At 47.3% G+C, this 26,074-nt stretch overlaps 1 protein-coding gene across 1 annotated transcript in view; it reads left to right on the forward strand.

Annotated features, from left to right (window-relative positions):
* Nucleotides 1-26,074, forward strand: part of LOC137421314 (nipped-B-like protein A) — a 622,227-nt gene that overhangs the window by 34,528 nt on the left and 561,625 nt on the right. The window contains exons 3-5 of the mRNA XM_078772631.1: nucleotides 16,862-17,027; nucleotides 17,895-18,016; nucleotides 21,194-21,322. Coding sequence (XP_078628757.1) covers nucleotides 16,862-17,027; nucleotides 17,895-18,016; nucleotides 21,194-21,322 — 417 coding nt within the window. The remainder of the gene's footprint in view (nucleotides 1-16,861; nucleotides 17,028-17,894; nucleotides 18,017-21,193; nucleotides 21,323-26,074) is intronic.

Genomic DNA, 26,074 nt, shown 5'->3' on the forward strand with positions numbered 1-26,074 from the left:
TAAACCCTCTATTACCGCTGTGTTCTTCTTTTCCTGGTCCCCCAACTCCTTTTGTCCCACTGTCAGTTGTTCTACTCCCAGCGTCAACTCCTCTATACCACCTTGCAATTTTACAGTCCCCTTTCTCACCTCCTTCTCCATGCGCTCCTCACAGTGCCTCACCTCCTCGCGCACTCCTCCGACCTCCTCACTCACACCTCTTCTGATCTCCTCTCCCATCACTTGCATCTCCTGCCCAGATGCCACCCTCATTTGCTCCATTTCCTCCCTGTGAGCATCCAATTTAGTTTCTACCCCCATTCTGACCCCCTCTATCTGCTGCCCCATTTTTTAAACTTCCCTTTCCGCTTGGTCCCTCATGTCCCTCAATTTGCCTTCCATACTGTTTTCTAACCCCTCTAACCCACTTTTCACTCCCTCTATCTGATTCTCCTGGGCAGCCATTCTATTTTCCACCCCCGTTAACCCCTCCTGTATTTCCCCTAATCTATTGTCTAATCCCTCTATTCTACTCCCTAACCCTCTGATCTGGGCCCCCATCCTTTGTTCTAACCGTTGGCTATTGGCCCCCATGTCCTCCCTCAATTTCTCGCTATTGGACCCCATCCTTTGTTCTAACCGTTCGCTATTCTGGGCCATAAGGGCCTTCATTTGTATTAAAAAAAGGTTCAAATCTACCAGCGGCGCTGCTACGGTCGCGGGCGCGGTCGCCGTGGCCATCTGCGAGGCGCCATTTTGCGCGCCCGTAACCTCGTGCGCGAGGACGCCATTTTGCGAACCTGCCGCCCTCACTGCTTCGCTCTCCTCTTGTCCCTCAATTTGGTCCTGGATCGACCCTGCCTCACTCTCCTCTACCGGAACCCAGCCGTCTTGATCTGCCATAGCGCGACTTTCAAAATTCGGGTTTTTATTTTAAAACAAAACAAATTTCACAGTTAATAATTTCGAGCGCGTGAAGCGCGCTTCGGGTCCAATCTCACTTCCTGACACCAATTGTTACGGACACGGCTAAAGATGTTGCTTGACCGAGCGGAATGGCCGCCGTGTTCGTACAGTTTACCCGATTACCCCCAACTCACCCGATTCCACTCGAACGTTGGCCAAATTGCGCTACGCTAAATCAATGATGGAAAGGACACAACGACTGGGATAAATGAAACGACGCAAGGGGTACAGTTCTCAAGACCTCCGGAGGAGGATATAATTAGTGGTGGAGAAAAGGGGTAGATTACAAGGTAGAGTGAGGTAAAAGACACAGAAGAGATAGGCACTTAGATACAATCTTATCTATCCCAGACAGACCACAGACAAACGGAACAAGGCTGACTTACACAGGGATTGATGGCAGGGAAGGACAGGTCGGTTGATAGCATGAGGTGCACCTTGGCTCGGGGACAGGATCAAGCACGGTCCAAAAGATGCAGGGAGGCCTCACAGCGCTTGGAGGTGGCGTCTTTCTTCTCCAAGCTCAGCGCGCATCTGACGTCACCTCCCTCTTCCTGCGCATGCTCAGCGGGGAGTCACACGCCCTCGGCTGGTTGGCTCCGCCCCAGATGGGACCGGTCCGCCGCTTCTATTGGGTGCGGGGGTTACCGGGCTCCGCCCTTGACGAGGAGCTGACAGCGAGCCCCTACTTGGTAACCCCGTCGAGCACATGTTCGATGGCGGCTCGTTGGAAAGGCCTGGTGCCCTCCCAACACCCCCTACCAACCAAGCCGGAGTGAGGACGCGCACTCCCCGCGCCGCCGCCTCTGTTGTTGTTGTTGTTGTTGTTGTTGTTGTTGTTGCTGAACCGTGAGGAAGAGCTGCGGGGAGGTATTGGGAGGTCCTAAACTTCCTAACGGTGCCATACAATCACATTCTGGTGCAACGAAGAGTCAGAATTAATGGAAATGAGTCCTTAACTGACATAGACTAAGAATAACTAGCAAGATGTCCTATAGTTGTCTACGTGAGATGCGGTGGACCTGGATGCGACATTTAATGGGGGAAATAGGGGGAGGTCGGGTCTACAGAGTGTTGTTTACAGAAAATGGGACTAGGGAATGGGGGATTGGGGATAGTTGGGAAGTATTGAGGAAATAGGGGAATATTTACAAGCGGATATTTTACAAGCGGATATGGATGGATGCAAATCCCATATCCGCAACAATATATATATATATATATATATATATATATATATATGTCGGTCGAAGACCTCAAGGGAAGGAAGAAGAAGAAGAATCAGAGCAACAATGTTTAATGGGATCGATTACAAACACACAGTGTGGAGCGAGGCTCAAGAATGCACCGCCTAACACGCAGCGGGCAATTCCTCAAGACACTCGCTGAAAAATGAGCAAAAAGGCATTTCATTTATAGCAAAATATCAGACAAGAATCTGCGCTAAAGACATAGCAAAACCTGGGCCATAACGACAACACCTCCCATTGTCCCTTCCTACAGAAGGCCAAACTTAGACAAACAGATGTAAGCATTGGATGGGCTGAGCTTTTTTGGCTCTTTATCTAAACATATCAGACCCGAGCGCAGGCCGAAGTAAATATTCTCATACACTAGGCTAAATGGTAGATGAATGATTGGATACACGTGCTGAATACAATAACAATCGAGGATATGTAATGTCTATATTTCTCCCGAGGTTGGTTACGTCTTTGTTTTTAGGAGACATACTAGAAACTACAAAGATATATAATTAATTATTCCCTTTGCGAAGAAGGCGTTTAGCGACATGTTTTCCCTGTACGTGGGTCGCGAGCATATTATCTACTGTTTGGCACATACATTCAAGGACTTGCTTACTGGGCTAAGGATCCACCCTGCACGTCGAGCCTCGAAACCACATTTTGTCCACTCACCTCTGCCTGCAGCTGAGTTCAAATCAGTTTTCAGAAGCACGATATATAATTTCAGATATTATGATCAATTGAGTCATGGGTTTTTAAACCCTAATGGCTAACAGTTCCTTCCTTTGTCTTTACAAGACAACTCCTTGGAAAGACACCGTATACCCCAGTGGTCAGCATCCCAATTAGTCACATGCCAGGCACGATACAGCGTCACGCATGCTCAAGAAAGATATCGGCCCTAACTGGCCGTCTAACATTCAACGTATGAATTGTTAGCCATAATTCGCGACGACGGCGCCTGGTTAAGAGATTGCTGCCGCCCGGCCAGATTCCGAATCCACCCTCGTCACGGCGTAGGTGCGACCCGGTTGCCAGCCAGATTTAGGGGCCCTCTTTATGCAGGCGTGGTCCTCGCGAATTAGGGCAAACAATCGACGTCCAATGCCATCAAGCTTTGTACATGTGATTGCTGGGTGGTGTAAGTGGTGGTGAGGGTGGTTCTTCCGGATACATTTTTGCCATCCGCTCCTTACTGCTGGCATAATAGCAATAACCTTTAAAAGAACCTACACTTTCTAAATCACAGGTATAATCATCCCAACTAAAATCATCATTATCAGAATCCCAAGCATCAATAGGTTCATCGTTTTCCCCACATACTCCTTCCTTTTCTGCCAATAACATATCCAAAGCCACTTGATTCTGCATCACCATCGTTCGCATATGCACTAATTCGTTTTCCAATTGTAGTTCTGCGATTCGGGTTTCGTTTCCAATTCGTTCCATTACTAATGCGAGACTATCTATTGGCCAATCATTCATAATACATGAGGCGTTAGCCAGTACACGCAAGGGGTTTTCCACACAAGTATCACAGTCATCACAAAAATCAATACAGGCAGCAGCCAGTTCCCACATGGGATCAACACAAGTATCACAGTCATCACAAAATTCAATACAATTTTCTGGAGCGCTGGTCACAACTGCCTTGTTGAAGGGCCCATTCAGGTCGACGGCCTTTGTGGTCAGAACCATAGTCGTTGTCGGCGGCTTCTTCACTTTCCATCCTGTAAAATACTTTCTTACACACACCATGATCAAATTCCTAGCCCCCCGTCCCACTAATTGGCATTTAGTTACCTTATCTCTCAGATGGTTGGCTTATTCATAGCCGCATTTCCTGTGTCGTGTCTGGAAATTCAAATGCCATATTTACTTTCACCAATTTCCGAAAATACCTTCCTTTTAATCATCTTCCCTACATCTAATAATACATGATTTACCAAATTTACCTTGGGAAAAATGGATCCCAGATAACAAGTCCCTCCCCACTGGTCGGGTAAGTATGGATATGCTTTATTTCCGCAAATAAACATTACTCCATGGGGTGGGATAAGGGCCGAGGCCATGCATTTACTGATCTCAACGCGGGTGGCGCTTGGTGCTCCCCAAGATATGGTTAGCTTGGTTACGTTATGCTGGGCCTGGTCATCTATGGTTATTACAAGGGGGCCTCCCTTTTCTCTCCCTCTGGTGTCGGATGGCAGGGTATGGGTACATTCCGAGGTTCCCATCTGAACGTGTCCCTTTCCTATAAGACACACCCGTCCCTTTTGCTCTGTCACCCAGACTGGATCAGGTGGTTTGTCTAACAAAGCCTGCTTAATGGGTGGGGTATATCGAAACTCCCGGGAACACACTGCTGGGGATTTTGGGCCTATCAGTTCCAAGGTTGTGGTCAGACATGGGGTACGCAAGGGTCCTGAGCACATATCTCGTAGGGACAGGGGCAGCACTACCATTTCTATCCCTGTCGTACTGGTGTGGGGAAAATGCATGCACATCCAACAACGTGATCGGTTCTGTACCTTCGCCATTGCACGGGTCACTGTCCAATACGTATTTTCCTTTGGCTTTTTCCTGCTTTCGATCCGTCGGTGCGGAATTAATATGTATGAGATGCATGGTGGCCTATAGTCGTAGGGGGTCTGTGACGTCATGAATTCACATTGTAGTATCAGAGTAGTGCCGCTGTTCAGTAATACATGCGTGGTTAAATTGTTCGAGTCCTTTCCCCATTTGTAACCTGGCCTGGCCATGTTTACTATTGGTGCGCTGCCTTGTCGTGGCGCTTGCTTCAAACGACTGAGGGCAGCAAAACCTGTCTTCCTTCCATGTGAGTCTGTGTACAACGCCCTCCACATTATCCGTGTCCATACGTCTTCCTTTACATGGCAGCAGGGTATATTTATCCTCTGACCCCAGATAACTCTCTGCCGGTAGACCTTAACGGTTTGGTCGCCATATGCATATGTCTCCGTGTTCGCCCATGCCCTCATGTCCCCAGTGCTGGCAAAGCAGTATATTAAACTAAGTGTGATTGCCACCCCTAACAGGCGGTGGTGCAGCATCCTCGATCTGTGGTGGTGCGTTTGAGGTGTCTGTGTTTGTGGGTATGGCCAACTTACAATGTGTGGCATGTACCCAGGACGACTTGCCCTCACAAAACACCGCTGTTGGTGTGATCAGAAGAACTTGGTATGGCCCCGTCCACCTTGGTTCGAGCGCAGTCTTACGGGTGAAATGCTTCACCAGCACGTAATCTCCTGCCTCGAAGGTGTGGATAGGCTTGCTTGCTGGCTCCGGCAGGGCCTCCCGAACACGTTCATGTATGCTGCGTGCCACATGGGATAGACCTATGCAAAACTTTAGAAGCATGTCATCCATGATAGGTAATTCAAGGGCTGCCATATCCACTGGCGCCGATGCCGTTGACATATAGCGCACGAGCGACAGACCATGGTAACCACAGTCGAAAGGCCTGGTGCTGCCCAGGTGGAAGTGACCTGCCTCATCACCCCCCTATGGCACACATGGCCATTTTGATGCGCCATGCGTGCCAACCATGGCAATAAAGCTCGCGGTGCCACGGGTTTGTCATTAATCGTCCACATTTGTCCTTCTGCGGGGCGCTGAGCTCCCAATTTAATCCAATCTTGATGTTCTACGTTTGAGGCCGCGGCTTGTAATTGTATTACATCGAACTCTGTAGGTGCGGATGTCGGAACGTCTGTCTGGGCAGTCGCTTTAGCGCCCTGTTTGCGCGTAACTACTGGCATATTATACCCAACTTGTTGGTTTGCCGCTAGTGCTGCTGCTTCGTCGGCTCGGGCGTTTCCACGGGCCACAGCGTCGTCTGTACGCTGGTGACCTCGGCATTTAACTACAGCTATTTCACGTGGAAGCATAATACTATGAAGCAGATTTCGCACTAAGTCCCCATTTTTAATGAGTGCTCCCGCTGAAGTGAGGAACCCTCTCATTTTCCATATGGCCCCTTTGTCGTGGACCACTCCGTGTGCGTATGCCGAGTCTGTATAAATTGTCACTGCTTTTTCCTCGCTTACTTCGCACGCTCTCGTGAGTGCGTACAGTTCAGCTTGTTGTGCTGACCAGGTGGGCGGGAGGCGGCCGCTTTCGACCGTCTCCGTATCCGAGCATACTGTGTACCCAGATAACAGGGATCCGTCCCAAGCCCGTTTGGCTGAACCATCGACGTAATAGGTGTGATCGGCTTCCTGTAGCGGAGTGTCCTGTAAGTCAGGCTTTACTGTTGATATTAATTGGACCACGTCCGTGCAAACGTGCGGGATTCCCTCCTCCTTTGTTGGCAAAAGTGTCGCTGGGTTAAGAATGGTACACCGCATCACCGTCACGTTGGGTGCCATAATTAATGCCGTTTCGTATTGCATCAGTCGAGTGGCTGTGAGATGCTGTGTGTTTCGCTGTTGTAGTAGTGTATGGACGCAATGCGGTACCTGTAAAAGGACCGGATGTCCCATAACTATGTCGGCCGTCCGCTCAACTGCGTATCGGGCAGCCGCCACGGCTTGTAAACACAGCGGAAAGCCTTGTTCTACCGCATCAAGCTTTTTGCTGAAATAGGCTACCGGACGTTCCCTATCTCCATGAGTCTGAGTTAATACGGATTGTGCGAATCCCCCTACTGCATGGGTGAAAAGTGTGAAGGCCTTTTTATAGTCGGGAAGGCCCAAAGTTGGGGCCGTTATCAGGGCTCGTTTGAGTCCTTCGTAGCAGCGTATTCGATTGTCCGTCCAATTTACCATCCGTGGCTGGTCGTTTTTCGTCGCCTCATACAGAGGTTTTGCTAGTAACGCATAGTCTATTATCCATGTACGACAGTACCCTGCCATTCCCAGAAATCGCAACAAACACACTAACACTTCACTGTTATCCTTCACTTCACTTCAAAATTTCACTGTTATCCTATCAATACCTGGACATTTTTTCCCTTCCTTCCTAGATACGCGAATTTCACACCAGTATAAACCCACTGGAAAAATTATCTGAAAAATAATTTTACCCTCCTATGCATTTTGCCTTAGGTTTTAGAACCTAGAGTCTACCAAAAACAACAACTAGCCTCCCAAAGCCATTTCCCTGCAAGAGCGGAGGTTAGCCTTGCGGTCCACATGACAATCTTCTTCATTTTGCTCTATCACCTCCCTTTGAGCAATAATTTAATTGATGTGATTCCCATATACCTGGTGGAGTTCTGTTCACCTGGTCTGCAGAGCCGTGATCCAATCTTCACCAGCCCCCAATCACCTTCTTATCACAAAACAACAGTCCATAACTAACCACTTTTTTATTTCTTGTCTTTTCCATCAACTTTTATAACCTTTTCCTCCACTTTCTCATCAATTCCTGCAGTCACCTGTCATTGACAAGTAATCCATCTGATTCGACTTTCCAATTTAATCATCTTTGCACTTTCCATGACCTTCTTCACACTTCCTTTTAAACCTTTTCTTCAGACACAACCCACATGAGTTATGAATACAATTTCCCTTTTCAGGCACGTGTCTAGTCACTCACAAAGTGTCCATAAGACAACGTCATTATATTTCACAGAACTCCACCACTCTATTAAATCCTAAACATGCCCAATGGGCAATCCACGAAAAAAATCAAAGCATTTTCAGTCCCCCTTTTCTCATACACTAGCCAATGTAAGTCAGCCAAACATAAATAAAGAGGTTCCAGCGAGTTGTGACCTCCATAACTCTAAACAACTCCGCTGGCACCTTTTAAAACAAACTTTCCCAGTCACTTACTAAAATAAAGTGCAGCTCTTGTCCGTAGATATACGTTAACCAAGGTTACATGAGACTTGACAACAATATTCCTGCCCCGTGGAGCAAGGCATCAGAGACAACTCCCCTCTCCACCTGAACTTATCCCAGGTAGAATTTAGCTACCTACAGAGAAAGTACCTGCTCAACACATTTACAAACCAATTCGACACTCGTATTAGGGGACGTCACAAATGTTCCACCACAATTCACAGCAGGTGACCACCCACCTGCCTTCTGTCGAAGTCCAGTTCAATTTCCATTCACAGATAGACAGACAGACAGATAAACAGACCGGGTGAAACCATAACCATCCATCCTTCCGATTGGACTCATGTCAGCATCACATGTCATTCTTGCCTTCATTCAACGCATTCTGCCATCCCAAGTCGGCCAAATACAAGCCCCGGCCATGCCGTTGAATAAACACCCAGTCGGTTGACAGCCTATCATTTTTGACTTTCACTCCCATTCTCCCTTGCTACATTTGGAGAGCCGTTAATGTGGGGATGTAATTGAACACTTGTTTTAAAGCCCTGTCTACACATGCTCTCCATAACATACTCATTATTCCCTGCCAATTTTACTCATCCGGATTGCCCAACGCCCGTAGGCAATTTGGGGAACCCCTTGTCAATCCATGACACACTTCAATGACTCACACAATAAACACAAATACACGCTGCAATGACAGATCATTCATTCCCTTATACACAAATACCTGTGCTCACTCCAACACATCCAGTGCGTAGCTTAACTTAAAATACTCATCGTCCTACCTTTCTTGGGCTAGTCCCTCCTGGTAGTCCTAAGATCGGGTCGCCCCCCGATCCCTAACCTTAAACGCAGTTCTCACGCCGGAGTAACTTAACACCTATTATCTATCACCCACATATGGGTCTACCTGCTTCCCACGCAGGAAGCTTACCTGAGGGATATCCCTCCTTATCTCGGGCGCCCTGTATAATCGATTCATTACCCACTGCTGCTCTGGTTTACACTAAATATGGTTCGGAATGCAAGCCAGGTGGTACAGCCGACAGAGGTCCACACGTCCAAAGTAAGGCAGGAGGCTTCAATTTCGATGTGCAAAAATTGCTTACCCAAATTAGGTGCCGGCAGGCCTCCTTCCCGACCTAGAACGTGAGGGTCCACCTCGTCTGCACACTTGGATGATCCCACTCCTGACACCAAAATTGTCGGTCGAAGACCTCAAGGGAAGGAAGAAGAAGAAGAATCAGAGCAACAATGTTTAATGGGATCGATTACAAACACACAGTGTGGAGCGAGGCTCAAGAATGCACCGCCTAACACGCAGCGGGCAATTCCTCAAGACACTCGCTGAAAAATGAGCAAAAAGGCATTTCATTTATAGCAAAATATCAGACAAGAATCTGCGCTAAAGACATAGCAAAACCTGGGCCATAACGACAACACCTCCCATTGTCCCTTCCTACAGAAGGCCAAACTTAGACAAACAGATGTAAGCATTGGATGGGCTGAGCTTTTTTGGCTCTTTATCTAAACATATCAGACCCGAGCGCAGGCCGAAGTAAATATTCTCATACACTAGGCTAAATGGTAGATGAATGATTGGATACACGTGCTGAATACAATAACAATCGAGGATATGTAATGTCTATATTTCTCCCGAGGTTGGTTACGTCTTTGTTTTTAGGAGACATACTAGAAACTACAAAGATATATAATTAATTATTCCCTTTGCGAAGAAGGCGTTTAGCGACATGTTTTCCCTGTACGTGGGTCGCGAGCATATTATCTACTGTTTGGCACATACATTCAAGGACTTGCTTACTGGGCTAAGGATCCACCCTGCACGTCGAGCCTCGAAACCACATTTTGTCCACTCACCTCTGCCTGCAGCTGAGTTCAAATCAGTTTTCAGAAGCACGATATATAATTTCAGATATTATGATCAATTGAGTCATGGGTTTTTAAACCCTAATGGCTAACATATATATATATATATATATATATATATATATATATATATATATATATATATATATATATATATATATATATATATATATATATATATATATATTCATATATCTTACTTGTCATATATCTTACTTGTCTTATATCTTACTTGTCATATATCTTACTTATCATATATCTTACATATCTTACTCCTTATTCTTATTCCCTGGACACGGGCCCGTTCACTCTCAGTCACACTCTCAGACTCACTCACACGGGGATGTAGATGGTCGGGTCGAGGGGCCGAAGATGGCGTCCACAGCTCGTCCGGTCCCCGACTCGTACCGTGCAGGCGATGGAAGACGGCAGGCAAGCACAAGTTCTGGTGTGCGATAGATAAGCTGATGGAAAACGTGAAAGATGAGGAAGTTGTTGTGGTAGGAGGAGACCTAAATGGACATGTGGGAAGGAGTATGGATGGTTTTGACGGAGTTCATGGGGGTTACGGATATGGTGTGATAAATGGAGAAGGTGAAAGGATTTTGGAGTTTGCTGATGGAGCTGATTTGTTGATTTGTAATACTCAGTTCCAGAAAGAGGATAATAAGCTTGTTACATACACGTCAGGTGGGTCGACGACAACCGTTGACTACCTGATGGTGCGTAGGCGAGATAGGGGGCACCTCCGGGACACAAAGGTGATCCCGGGGGAGGAGGCTGTTTCACAGCACCACTTGGTTGTCTGCGACATAAGGGTGAAAGGTGCGAGGAGAGCTCGGCAGGTGAAGTACCAACCGAGAATGAAGGTGTGGAGGTTGAAAGAGGTGACAGTAAGGGAGGCATTAAAAGAGAGGCTGAGTAGGGTAGAGGATGATGTGGTTGAGCTTGAAAAGTGGTTGGATGTCAATGAAAGCTAGTCTGTTGGGAGCCGTTGGTGAGGTATGTGGATGGACAAAAGGACCACCGAGGCACTCGGAAACATGGTGGTGGGATGATGAAGTTGGAAAGAGGATTGACGAGAAGAGGAAGAAGTTCAAGGAGTGGCAGAAGGCGAAGGGTACGGGAGCAGAAACAGCAGAGCATGAAAGTTATAAGGCAGCCAGGAAGGCTGCAAAGAAAGAGGTAGCAAAGGTGCAGGAGGCATGTAGGAAAATGTTCGGAGAACGCTTGGATTCGGAAGAGGGTCAGAAAGCAGTATTCAGGATTGCAAAGCACATAGCGAAAGAGAGGTGTGATGTGATGGGGGTGAGTTGCTTGAAGGATGAAGTGGGACAAATCGTTGTCGACCCAGATGGAATTAAAGGAAGATGGAAAAGATATATGGAAATGCTGTTGAATACAGAGAATGAATGGGATGGCAACACAGAGAGTAACCCAGTTTTAGGACCGGCAGAGAAGATAACTGAGAAGGAAGTTGAGGAAGCGATAAAAGCAATGAAGAGTGGAAAAGCGGGAGGGCCGACGGGAGTTGTGGGAGATATGTTGAAGGCAGCAGGAAGTTGGGGTGTGAAGAGAATGACAGAGATCTGTAATCTGGCGGTGAAAGAAGGCCGCATTCCAGTGGATTGGGAACTGAGTACCCTCGTCCCTCTATACAAGGGGAAAGGTGACCCTCTGGAGTGTGGCTCGTACCGAGCGATAAAGTTATTGGAGCATGGAATGAAGGTATTGGAAAGGGTGTTGGAGAGGAGGATAAGGAAGAAAGTGAAGATCGACGAAATGCAGTTTGGATTTATGCCAGGAAGAGGAACGACAGATGCGCTTTTCATTGTGAGGCAGTTGCAGGAGAAGTACATGGAGAAGAGGAAGAAGTTGTTTTTTGGGTTTGTTGATCTGGAGAAAGCATTCGATAGGGTTCCACGCAAAGTATTGACATGGGCATTGAGGAAGTTAGGAGTGGAGGAATGGTTGATCAGAGTAGTGATGGCAATGTACAAAAGAGCGCGCACAGCTGTAAGGACGAAAGACGGGAACAGTGGTGAGTTTGAGGTGAAGGTGGGAGTGCATCAGGGGTCGGTACTAAGTCCACTACTATTTGTAGCTGTGATGGAGGTGCTGGCTCAGAACATAAAGGAGGGTTTACCGTGGGAGTTGTTGTATGCAGATGATCTGGTGTTGATTGCGGAAAGTATGGATGGACTGAAGGAAAAGATGAACAAGTGGAAGGAATGTATGGAGACAAAAGGTCTGAAGGTGAATATCGGAAAGACGAAGGTGATGGCAAGTGGTAAAGCATGTGGTGAGGTGGAAAGAACTGGGAAGTGGCCGTGTGCTGTGTGCAGGAAGGGTGTCGGAGTGAACTCCATTCAATGTACAATGTGCGCTGAGTGGGTTCATAAAAAAATGTCGTGGTCTGAGAGGGTCATTTACCAGTGTGGCAGCTACATTCAAATGTAAGGTGTGCACAGAGGGAGCTGCAGATGGAGGAAATGTTGAGTTGGATCTTGGAGACGGCGTGAAGCTGGAAGGTGTGAAAACATTTTGCGATCTCGGAGACATGCTGAATGGAGAAGGTGGATCAGACTCGGCAACGGTTGCTCGAGTGAGATGTGCATGGAAGAAGTTTCGGGAACTGAGTGGCGTGCTGATGAGGAGGAGAGTGTCGCTGAAGCTGAAGGGAAAGGTGTATGCTGCATGTGTGAGAAGTGTTATGATTTATGGGAGCGAGACATGGGTAATGAACGTGGAGCAGCAACGAAGGCTGGAAAGGGTGGAAATGCGAATGGTTCGATGGATGTGCGGAGTATCGTTGAGAGAGAGGAAGACAAATGATGAATTGCGAAAGATGATGGGAATATTGCCTGTGATTGATGCTGTGAAGAGGAACAGGCTGAGATGGTTTGGTCATGTGTTGAGGAAGGATGAAAGTGACTGGTTGAGAAGAGTGATGGAAATTGATGTAGAAGGAAGTAGAGGACGGGGAAGACCGAGAAAGACTTGGCTAAAGATGGTGGAAGAAGAAATGCGGGCAAGGGGGTTAACAAGGAGAGATGCAGAAAATAGGGCAAAATGGAGAAGATTGTCATGGGGACCGCAAGGCTAACCCCCGCTCTAGCAGGGAAAATGGCCTTAAAATGCATGATGTTGTTGTTGTCTCTTTCTCTCTTTCTCTCTTTCTCTCTTTCTCTCTTTCTCTCTTTCTCTCTTTCTCTCTTTCTCTCTTTCTCTCTTTCTCTCTTTCTCTCTTTCTCTCTTTCTCTCTTTCTCTCATGTCACCATCACTCTTGAAGCTTCTCCAAGCTCCCTCTCGCTCTGCCCACGTCCTCCGGGCCAATTGCATCCCTCGGGGGTGTGGCCTGCTGGCCTTTTTCTCCGCCCACTGATAGCTCTGCCTCTCCTGGGCGGGTCCTTTGCCGTATTATGTCCATGGGGGCGGGCTTAGTTTGGCCGGCTCCTGCTTCGCTTGGCTGGTAGTTGTTTTGCATGGTGGGCAGATGCTTTAAAATGCTAGGAATGAGGATAGAGGGTTTGATGAACAAGGTAAACTAGCCTTAAACCCTATTACTAATTAGCACGGCATCATCCCCCGTATGATGCACATTTAAAGAACCTTAAGCTACATTTTCCCTGCTCATGCGCATCAAAATTTTTCTACACGTCACACGGTCCATACTATTTCCTATACAATTCTCCCTCCCCTACGGTATTTTCTTACCTACCCCCATAACCGTAACAACATTGGCAATAATTGGCAGTAATGAAAGGAATAACGTGATCCCTCCCTGACCGCTACTGTAGATATATTTAAAATTATATTATGCGATTAGAATAACCGTTACCTCTAATCTCACCCGACACCGCCAGCTGTAAACACAAACTCGCGCAAAATCTGATCCAGGGGTGTCCCATTACCAATCAGCTTGTTATCGCTTGCCAAGCGATAAGCCTTGTCCCTTAAGTGTTTCGTTGGAGTGCTTGCTTGGGTGATTAAGCCACTTGGCGAGTGCTTTATATGCTGCTTGGTAATGGAACACCCCCCAGCACAGGTGCTCGACCGAGCTTGGTTTGCATGCCCCTAACACCGCCTCTGGATATAGAAGCATGTATATTGAGCTTGCAATATACATGCATCACATCGCTTGCCGCATGCTCGTCAGGCAAATTCATACTGTTAAATTAACTGTTGTTTGCATCAAATTTTGACCCAATATAAACTAGAACGGGCACTCGGTAGAGCGCATACCTTCGCCGCAGCTACTGTTCTGTACTGTACTAAAATACGATTTTGACCTTTTCGTGACCTTGACCTTGACCTTTGACCCGATTGCTCCCAAAATCTAATCAAATGTGTCCCGTATAATAACCAATCATCCCACCAAATTTCATGCAATTCGGTTGAATACTTTTTGAGTTATGCGAATAACATACACACACACACACACACAGACATACAAATAAATACACAGCGATCAAAACATAACCTTCCGCTTTTGCGAAGGTAAAAAAACTGAATGTTCATGAAATAAAATATTCATGTTATACAGTGACACATGTTTTAGTATTTTTGACATTTTATGACTGCAATTATCTCGTCGGTAGCTGAAAGTTGTGCAGATCTAACAATTCGTTTGGAAAATGCAATAAATGGGTTGATATGTGAAGAGATTTTTCTTCAGCAAACATTAAAATTGTCCAAGTTTTATTTTGCTGTTAGTTAATAGGTAGATGATTGAATAACTGACGGGAGTGTTCTGTGATTACGAGTTGCGAGGTTGCTGGTATGAAAAGTACAGAAATTTGATCTGTAGGTGTCGTGAGAAATAGTAATTTAAATGTGGATACTGATTTTTATGAAGTTTGATTCACCAACAACTAATATACCATCAGGCCACCAAAAATGCTGGTGGGCCACAAAAAAAGTGCCATGTGGCAAACTATAGAAAAGAAGGGACATTCTTGGCTAAAATGTCAGGGGCATAGAAAAGGCCCCTTTATACAAGGGTATTGGTGCCAGGTGCCACGTGACAAAGTAGAGAAAAGAAGGGACATTCCATAGCTTATAGAAAATGTCAAACAATAGAAAGAAGGGACATTCAAAAAATATTGTGTGACTGCTGGACTACCCTTGTGTTCTTTGGAGGAACCAAGTAATGCTCTAGAAAAGTTAATATAAAAGGGCATCAATTTGATTCATACACTGCATGAAGAAGTAAATGTGTTTTATTTGCCACATGTAGGGTGCCCCTTATATGAACTTTTCTAGAGCATTACTTGGTGAATTACGAAATGTAAATGTAATTGTAGAGGAATACCTTTTGTTTTTCCTCGAGTTTTTCTTATTATTATTCTTCCGCCCTATTTTCCACCTCTGAAAACTTTAAAATCAATGTTCTCAGCAACCGTTGGTCCGATTGACAATAAATTTTCATCAAGTGATTGGCTAGGCATGTATAATTTTTTTTACTGCTAATTATGACGTCATAGGTCACGTGGTATGGGCACCATCTTAGAACTCAGAATGCAAAAAATTGCGAAGTCTTACATCACATGGTTCGGCCACCATATTTTTTTTCCGTGAAAAACACTAAAACCCCTTTTTCTCCAACGGCTGAACAGATCAAGCCAAAACTTTGCATGCAGACTCGCATACCCATGACGAACAAAAAGGTCAGCGAGCCTGATGTCATAAGTCACATGGTTTCGGAGCTATGACGTTTTGAAGCATAGACCTTTAAAACTTAGCTCCTCCCTCATTTTTGATCATATCGAATGGAAACTTTAAGATTTTGTTCCCCCATGTCGGAATGCTAAAATGCCCTTTTGGAATTTGCGATAGCTCACATGGAATGGCAGCGATAAATAATTAAACAAAATATTGAAAAAAATTATATCGCTTGAACCACTTCATTGATCGACGTGAAACATTACAATAAAGTAGAAGTCATGAAGTCGAACAAGTGTGCAAAATTTCAAGATTGGATGTACGGTCTGGAAACTAGAAGTTGTTATTGTGTGAAGAAGAAGAAGAAACGCAACAAATGTTTTTCTCAGGTCATCGAGAGTGGGGAATTAATTAATTAATTATCACACTGTACATGACGTGCATGCAGTGCACGGAGGGTCCTCACGGGGTCATTTCAACCTCAAATAAAATTCTGATTTCAGATTTGGCAATCGCTGGGGTATATTCACACTCGACCAAAACAGATTTGGCAAAATTCCGACTATTTTTGACGAAAATATGACACTCGCATTTTAAAAGGAGAACCCCCAATATATGGAATTATATGGAATATGGAACGTGTGTGTGTGTGTGTGTGTGTGTGTGTGTGTGTGTGTGTGTGTGTGTGTGTGTGTGTGTGTGTGTGTGTGTGTGTGTGTGTGTGTGTGTGTGTGTGTGTGTGTGTGTGTGTGTGTGTGTGTGTCAGTCATATTGTTAATGTCATACCTGTTATAACAACCCGGCTGCCTTCATCCTCGTGTTTTGCAGCACATGCAGTCTATCGGTGGCTGTTAAGCCGAAAGACCCATCTGGCAGTATTGGTCGTTTGGGTACATTAAATATCCCACGGTGTCCTTTGTGAAGAGTAGGCGAGCTGACGCTGGCACCATTAAATGACAAATTCCTTCTCTAACCTTCAGGGGAGAATGCATCAGTGACACAGGAGTGCTTCAGCAATGATGCAACCAACAATCGCATGCTGCTTGCGAATTTATAAAGGAGCATGTGGGGAATAGCCACACTCCCATAAATGATGCTGTATCTGAATGATGACTGATACTTCCTTATCCCCAAAGTATATTGTATTATTTTGATTTCTTGGAAGGGTGAGATATATTTTTTGTGTAAACCCCTTCTACCCCAACCCAACCCCCCTTTACCCGACGTTATTTTGTTTTATTATCTTTTTCTCACAAAATGAGAATCAGTTTCAGATATCAATGCACATTGGTATTTTTTTTTCCTAGTATTGAGTGAACTTCCTTTACCATCTCCTTTACCGGCAACGACGACCAAGTCTCTGCTGTTCAGCCCAAGAATATCGGATGACGCTACTCGTCTTCTTTCCCTTCGTGAAGAGGGTTTGGTTTCACAGCTCTGCCACGCCCTTTCCCAAGTATCGACGGATCACATGTAAGTACCGAACTGCGCTCTCCTCTCATACCAAATCTCTTCCTTTTTCCCCACACCACTCTTCATCAGAGTGTTTCGGTGGTGCTTTGGGTTATTTTTTTAGCAAGGAGGTAAAGCCTTCTTGCATCACCTTCACTAGTATAGTATGGGCTCGCATCGTTGCTCGGTTGAAAATATCTTAATCCGTGTGATGTGATGGTGACTTGTTCATGGTATCTTCTCATCCACAACCTCTGTCATGAGTTTGAGCTAGGACCACACAGCATCAGATGGGCCAGAGTACGACTAGTTATCAAGTTTTCCCTTTTTTGTTTTACAATGGATTGGTATTGATTTGAATGCAAATATAAAGCAAAATATCTCATTGGTAAGGAACGAAGGTCAAAAGAAATTGCAGTGGACAAACCTTTCCATAGTTACACCAAATGAAATATATGCTATGGCTGTTTGAACTTCGCGTGTGGCACCATCGCACATGGTCACCTGTGCTTTCTCTTCATTCAAACCTCATGATATATTTTAGTCAAATGTTCCAAGCTTATTACCTTATTAATAACTCCCCTCCCCGAGCACTCTGGGGAGCAGAGGGTGGGCATTGGGAGAGGAGGGTGTTATTTCACTCTGTTTGTTCTACACAGATGTTACACTGCTGTTTGATGAGCATTCAGGCACATGATGTCACAGTCGTATGACATCACTGTCGTCCTTACCTTGAGTTTCACTCGTCTTCACATAACTGTTTTCCTGCATTTGGAATTAAATAATCGGTTCTTTTATGTTTTGGGTTTGTTGTCCTTTTGTTATGTACTTTCTATAATTTTGTACATCTCTTATTTTCCCTAAACTCTATAATGTTTTGTACGATAGAGAGCTGAAGGAAAGCTTAGGCAGTGAGGAGCCAGAAGGAGCCCTTCCCGCACTGCTGCAGGCTGTCCTTTCACGCAGTCCAAACGTATTCAAAGAGAAGTCTCTGCACAGCCTGTATGGAGGTAAGTGATGGAGGGCAGGCCTCGACCAGGAAAAAGATCAGCAAAAAGGGAAGGGGATTGATGCAAGTGTGTGTGAGGAGGGGGAGGTGGGATCGGTCGGAATGTGTGGGGGAGGGAGGGGACTGGTAAGAATATGTTGGGAGGGGAGGGGGGTTTGTTAGTAATGTGTGGGGGAAGGGGATTAGTAGGAATATGTTAGGAGGGGGGTTTGGTATTAATGTGTGGGGGAAAGGTATTGGTTGGTAGGAGGTATGAGGGGGGTTTGGTTGTAATGTGTGAGGAGGGGGGGGGGGGGGGGTCGGTTGGAACATGCGGGGGAGATTGGACGAGTAGGAATGTGCGGGAAGGGGTGGGGAGGCAGGGCTAGTGTGGGAAGGATTGGTAGTCGTTTGTGGATGAGGGGCAGACTGGTAGGAATGTGTGGATGAAGTGAGGGATTGGTAGGAATGTTCTGGTGGTTGCAGGGAATTTGTCATAATGTTCTGGGGGGATGGGTGGGGCGGTGGGGTATGATTGCCTTGGGGTTGGTGGGATTGCACTGTGGGTTGAAGGGGGGTGGTTGATGAAATTTATATGAATGTGCTGGTGTTTTGGATTGGCACATGAAATATCTCCATACCAGTATAATGGAAATTGGTTGTGTCTGGCACAGAGATATTAACAATTGAAACATATATGTAGAGGAGTCGAAGAGACTTTCTTTTTGAAGACGACATGTTGGAAAACGGACTTTCGGTGAGGACATGTTCACTGCTTGGACAAATAAGTGCCATGGGATTGAAACTGCATGGAAAATGATACGTGTGTCAAAAGGTTAAGGTAAAATAAATAATGTGTATACTGTATATGCATCATGCAAGCCATGTATGGTCATGTTAATTGGTTTGTTGTTGAGGTGAGGTGATGGGTTCATTGAAGAAGGATCAAAGTTGAAGAGGAGAATGACGTTTGTTGGGTATCGGCCACCAGCATTGAGAAGTGTGCCTCCTGAGTGTGATACACAAGATGAAGCCTGTGCAGCATCGTCTTGTCCTCAATGTCTGATGTTAAACAAAGAGGTCTGTTTCGTGTACATGTCGAGTTGATTGAACTTTGAAGAAGGCACGGAGGATCTATCACGTGGCTAGTCATTGATCAGGCCTAAACATGCATTCTAGGCTTGGAAGGCCTGGACACACTTGGATTGTGTTCTTTGTTTTTGCTGTTCAGTGCTATCGGTGCTGGAACATATCACCTGGGGAGAATCTCCTGCATAGTGGTTTGATCGGATTCTGTGACGAGGTAGGAGTTTTTCGTCCTTTTGGTATCAGGCGTCGCACACGTAGTTTAAGGATGGCACCTTTGTGCGGCTTTGAGCCAGCTATCCTGCCACAATCCATCTGAGATGATTTCATATACAGTCATGTGAAAAAGTAAGTACACCCCATGTAAAGTTTTGACTTTTTCAACTTATTTCAACATACAGCTATTTGATCTTCATTTCCAAAATATTGATAGATAAAGGTGATATAATATAACAAATATCATGAAACATTTACATTTTGTAGTCCATTGTATAATTTAAATAAACATAAATGCAAATTTCGCATGTGGAAAAAGTAAGTACACCCTATGAAATGTTTTAAAAATCTTTTTAACATATGTGGACATATCAACATTTGATCTTCATTTAAACAGTATCTATAGACAGAACCCTGGTGTTGGGCTAGCGGCTAGGGTGCCGGCTTAGGATCCTAGGATCCTGAGTTCGAATCCCGGTCGATCGCTGAATTAACGCCAGGGGGGTTGACTCAGCCTGTCATCCTTCCGAGGTCGGCTAATTGAGTACCAGTTCACTGGTAATTCCCTGTTTGTCGTTAAAGGCGGCAAAAAGGGTTGGCGTCAGAAAGGGCATCCGGCTGTAAAACATTGCTTCAAAAAGGGGACCAAAAAAAAACAACAACAACCACGGTTCCCGAAAAAGGCCAACCCCTGCTTTGCGGGGAAAAATGGCCTCTGAAGGTGGTTATTTATATTTGTATATAGATAAAGGTGATCTAATTGAACAAAAAACAATGAGAAATTGACTTTGCAATAATTTATTCAACAAAAAATTAACAGAGATGCCATTTCCTCTGTGGAAAAAGTAAGTACACCCTTGGCTCTAATAGGTGGTATTGCCCCCTTTGGCAGAAACAACCTCAAGTAGGTGTTTCTTATAACTGTCTGCCAGTCTGTGACATCGACTGGGATAAAGTTTTGCCCAATCCTCCATGCAGAACTCTTTCAGCTGTGCGATGTTTGAGGGGTTTCTTGCATGCACAGCTCGTTTCAAATCCCCCCACAACATCTCGATGGGATTTAGATCCGGGCTTTGACTTGGCCATTCCAGAACCCTCCATTTCTTTCTTTTCAGCCATTCCTTGGTGGATCTACTGGTATGTTTAGGGTCATTGTCATGTTGCAAGGTTCACCTTCGGTTGAGCTTCAACTTTCCGACAGATGGCCTCACATTATCCTCAAGCACCCTCTGGGACAATGAAGAATTCATCGTGGATTCTATGATGGTGAGCTGCCCAGGCCCTGATGCAGCAAAGATGCCCCAAACCATAATATTTCCACCACCATGCTTTACAGTTGGTATCAGGTTCTTGTGGTCAAATGCTGTCTTTGGTTTTTGCCAAACATGTCTTCTGGTACTGTGGCCAAATAGCTCTACCTTTGACTCATCTGTCCAGAGCACATTGTTCCAGAAGTGCTGGTCTTTGCCTAGGTCTTTCATTTGCAAACTTTAGTCTTGCCCTGATGTTCTTTCTGGACAACAAAGGTTTCCTCCTGGCACACCTCTCATGTAGATCAAATGTGTGCAGCGTAATGGCCAGGAAATTGTAATGGCCAGCACAAGAGGCAATATTAATGAATGGCAGTCGACATCGATGTGTCATGGGTTATGTCGCCCAATGGAAATTGCCAATTTTTTTGATTGTGATCACAATTTGGGGAGAGTGAGGGGTGAGGTTGCAGTCTATTTTATAAATCTTTCTTCCTGCTTCTGCTGGACAGGTTCTTACGACGTCAGAGATGCTGCCCAGTGCCCAGTGTCTTCACCACAAGACTATCACTTCCTTGTTATGAAATTTTTGCTGTCGTCCTGTTTGCTGTGTATGTCTTTGTTTACTCTTGTGCCTATGTTTTTAGGAATTTCTTCTCGAACACAGATGGTTTCCTCTCCCTACGTCTCCAGCTCCCAAGGCCGAATGCACTCGCCCAACATCCTACAGGCCTCTCCATCCGCTTCCAATGCACTCTCTCACTCACACTCACAAGGTAGGTTGCTCCAAAACCTGTGGAGTAACTTTACAAATACAATTAATTGATGTGTAAAACATTGATGGGCTTTAGATTCACAGTGAGGTTTTGACAATCCAACTTGCTAGCTAACCTGAGTCCTAATCTGAACAACAGTCATAATGGAAGATGTGTACTTAAATTGGGCATAGAGTTGAAAATGACTGTGTTGGGGAGTGATCTTGAGCATTCTCGTATGTAGCCAAGTCCTATGAGTCTTGCCTATAATGTGTATATTTTTAAAATTTTGGTTCATTACATGTAGCCGTATTGCTGCAGATGCTACTTGGGGCGTTGGAAAAACATCTCGGAACATCTTAATAATCTCGGTTAGGGTTAGAATGACCTCTTAATTGTATTTTCATGTGCAAATGATTTAACACAAACCACACAACAACCAGAGGAGTGGTAAACTGTCATTCCTGTGTTTCACAAGCAGGGTGATTCATCAATGTGTGTGCTGTCCTTTGGATGGACGTTAAATGGATGTCCTAGTCCTGTCTTCCATCATTCGTTGGTGGACATTAAAGATCCCAAGGTGTTCTTCATGAAGAGTAGGCGAGCTATTGCTGGCACCCTGGCCAAATTCCAAATTCCTGCCAGAACCAGCAGATGGTATCGGCGGCGCAGCCAAACCCTCAGCCAATGATGCTAGCCTGAAGCCCTGTTCTGAATATGAACGAAGAACATGGTTGGTGTGTACCCATACGACCTACAGTGGCCCTTGGAGGAGCACCCACCTAAAATATGGATACGTTTGACATGACTCGAGTAATCCGCCGACTCGAGCACTTGACACATTCAGCACAAAATGTAAAGAACGCCGAAGACTTTATCGACCGAATCAGAAATGTCCGCCTCAAGAGTGACAAAATGATGGTCTCATTCAATGTTATTTAATTGTTCACATCCATACCATTCGAATTGGCAACACAGACCTTCAGCAACAGCTGCCTCAGCTCTGGACGCCTCGTATCACTCATTCAACTTTGCCTCAAATCAACGTACTTCGTGTTCGACATCTCTATACATCATCAACAGGAAGGAACTCTGATGGGCTCACCCATTTAAGGGCTCATTGCCAAACTTTTTAGAACAAATACTACAGGGAGATCCTTCTCCAAGGCTGTGGCTGCATTAACTCAACATGGCCAGCAATACAGATGAAATGTGAAGTAGAACAAGCCAGGTCTCTTCCATTCCTGGGCGTACAACTGTTCAGTGACAGGAACAGCAAGTTACACTCCCAAGTGTACTGTAAACCCCCCTACATAGACAAGGTATTGGACTTCCGAAGTTGCATTCCCACCTGTTATAAAATAAGTTTATGTTTGCAGCTTGCCTGACACTTGCGCAGAAATGCGGGGATGCGGGGAAGGGGGTTAACAAGGAGAGATGCAGAAAATAGGGCAAATGGAGAAGATTGTCATGGGGACCGCAAGGCTAACCCCCGCTCTAGTAGGGAAAATGGCCTTTAAAATGCATGTTGTTGTTTGTTGATCACCAACACGAAATTGAAAACACATCACAGCCATTAAACACATAATAAAAACACCTCACCACCACGAAATTAAAAACACCTCATTACCAACTAATTCAAAACACCTCACCACCACATAATTCAAAACACCTCATTACCAACTAATTCAAAACACCTCACCACCACATAATTAAAAACACCTCACCACCACGTAATTATAAATACCTCACCAACACGTAGTTATAAATACCTCACCACCACATAATTCAAAACACCTCACCACCACGTAATTCAAAACACCTCACCACCATGTGATTTAAAAACACCACCACCACATAATTCAAAATACCTCACCACCACGTGATTCAAAACCACCACAACGTTGTTAAAAACACTTCACAACCACGGAAACAAACGTTTGAGGGAGTCGTTAAGTGACAACACAGACACTGCCCAGATGTGTAGATATATAGATAAATGACTGAACCCGAGTTGCTGTTTTGTCATGGTTTAAACCAATCATAATTCAAACAATTATTTTGCACAAATGTATTTGTAATATTCGTGATATTGAAGGAGCTGGGGCTCCCACGTCGATCGGAAGAATGGACGCGACAAAAAGCTAGAATTCATCCGAGTTGCTTTAATGAAATCAAACACTCAGGCACTCTGAAAACCCGTTTATCGGGCAGCAATATATATCGATTAACCCAGGGGGTTTGCCCAGGCCCGGCGCCAGGGGGCGTGGCCCAGCGTCCTGGCTGCGGCCTGGCAAGTTGAGGGCGAGCCTGCCCGGGCGTCCTGGACGAGCCCGGCATGGTGATCGCTCCGCGTCCTTGATAGGTGCAAGGCGATTGTGAAAACCCAGCGGCAGCCGCTACACACGTCCCCCCAGAATCGACTTGCACCGGCAGGGTCAATTTGAGGGGGGTCCTGATGACCCGGCCGAAGCGACCCCTGGCGGGTCGTGGGAGGGGGTCCGGTGAGGTGGTGGGCGGTCGAGTGAGGGGCACCGTGGACGGGGGGCGGCCTCGCCGCGGCGGAAGGGCCACCCGTGGTGGGTGGTCGACGTCCACGTGCGCCGGCTTGAGGCGGTCCACTGCAATCCGGTCCGACCTGCCGCCGATGTCGATGACGAACGACTTGTCGTCCCGTCGCAGCACCCGGAAGGGCCCGTCGTACGGCGGCTGGAGTGGCCACCGATGTGCGTCGTGACGCACAAAAACATACTCCGCTGTGCGGAGTGCTGGGGGGACGTAGGACTGGGGGTCACCGTGGTGGGATGTTGGCACGGGGGCAAACCGTCGGGCGGCCTCCTGGAGGTCCGAGCGCTGGTGAGCTGCGGACCAGGGACTGGTAGCGTCGGGCACGAATTCGCCCGGGACGCGTAGCACCTGGCCATAGACAAGCTCGGCGGTGGATGCCTGGAGGTCCTCCTTGGGGGCCGTGCGAAGGCCCAAAAGGACCCACGGCAGCCGGTCGGCCCAACCGCCGTCTTGAAGGCCGGCCATGAGCGCGGCCTTCATGGAGCGGTGGAATCGCTCGCACAACCCGTTTGCTTGGGGGTGGTAGGCCGTAGTATGGTGGAGCTTGACCCCCAGGTTGCGGGCGACCGCGCCCCACAGCTCGGAGGTGAACTGTGGTCCGCGGTCTGACGAGATGTCCGCCGGTGCGCCGAAGCGGGCGACCCAGGTGGCGATGAAAGCCTGCGCCACGTCGGCGGTGGTGGTGGAGACGAGGGGAACGGCCTCCGGCCACCTGGTGGTCCTGTCCACCATGGTGAGCAGGTGTGTGAACCCCCGTGACGGGGGGAGGGGGCCCACCAGATCCACGTTGACGTGGTCGAAACGTCGTTCGGGCACGGTGAAAGGTGCCAGCGGGGCCTGGGTGTGTCGGTGGACCTTGGCCCGTTGGCAGGCCGTGCAGGTGCTGGTCCAATCGCGGATGTCCCGACGAAGGCCGTGCCAGACGAAACGCGCCGACACCAGCTTCTGGGAAGCTTTCCGGCCCGGGTGGGAAAGGCCGTGGAGGGAGGCGAAGATGCGGCGTTGCCAGGTGACGGGCACGATGGGGCGAGGCTGGCCTTGGGAGACGTCGCAGAGCAGGACAGTGTCCGCGCAGGGGATGTCGGCCAGGCGGAGGCCCGTGTCCGCCGCCCGGAGGGCTTGCACCGTGGTGTCGGTGGTTTGGTCCGCCGCCATAAGCGCAAAATCCACGCCCAGGTGGACCGCGTTCGCGCTGGCCCGGGAAAGACAGTCGGCCACGGCGTTGTTTTTGCCGGCGACGTGCCGGATGTCCGTGGTAAACTCCGACACGGCGGAGAGGTGGCGCTGTTGGCGGGCTGACCATGGCTCCGTGACCTTGGCCATGGCGTAAACCAACGGCTTGTGGTCGACGAACGCCGTGAAAGGTCGGCCCTCCAGGAGGTGGCGGAAATGGCGGACGGCCAGGTGTAGACCGAGGAGCTCCCGGTCAAACGTGCTGTATTTGAGCTCGTTCGGCCGGAGCTGCCGGCTGAAAAAAGCGAGTGGCTGCCAAACCCCGTTCACCCATTGCTCATGTACGGCGCCCACCGCGTAGTCGGAGGCATCCGTGGTGAGGGCGATGGGAGCGTTGAGCACCGGGTGAGCGAGCAGTGTTGCGTCGGCGAGGGCCCGCTTTGAGCGTTGGAAGGCCGCATCCATTGCTGCGGACCAGGCGATGTCGTGCTTGGCCGGCTTGCCCCGGAGGGCTTCGTAGAGGGGCCGCATGAGTTGAGCAGCGCGGGGCACGAAGCGGTGATAAAAATTCACCATTCCCAGGAATTCCTGCAGGGCCTTTATGGTGCGGGGACGCGGGAACGTGGTGATGGCCTCGACCTTGGTTGGCAGCGGCACGGCCCCGTTCTTGGTGATGTGGTGGCCCAAAAAATCAACGGCCGTCGTGCCGAAGTGGCATTTGGCCGGGTTGACGATGAGGCCGTGCTCGCTGAGGCGCCCGAACAGTGTTCGGAGGTGGAGGAGGTGCTCGGCCCGGGACGTGCTGGCGACGAGGATGTCGTCCAGGTAAACGAAAAGGAACGGCAGGTCACGCAGCACGCCGTCCATCAAGCGCTGGAACGCCTGAGCCGCGTTCTTGAGACCAAACGGCATCCGCAAGAATTCGAATAAGCCGAACGGCGTGATGACTGCCGTTTTAGGGACGTCGGCCGCCCTGACAGGTACCTGGTGATATCCCCGTATGAGATCAATTTTCGAAAAAATGACCCGTCC

Source organism: Myxine glutinosa, chromosome 2 (assembly GCF_964187855.1).
Source record: "Myxine glutinosa chromosome 2, kmMyxGlut1.1, whole genome shotgun sequence".
Lineage (NCBI taxonomy): Eukaryota > Metazoa > Chordata > Myxini > Myxiniformes > Myxinidae > Myxine > Myxine glutinosa.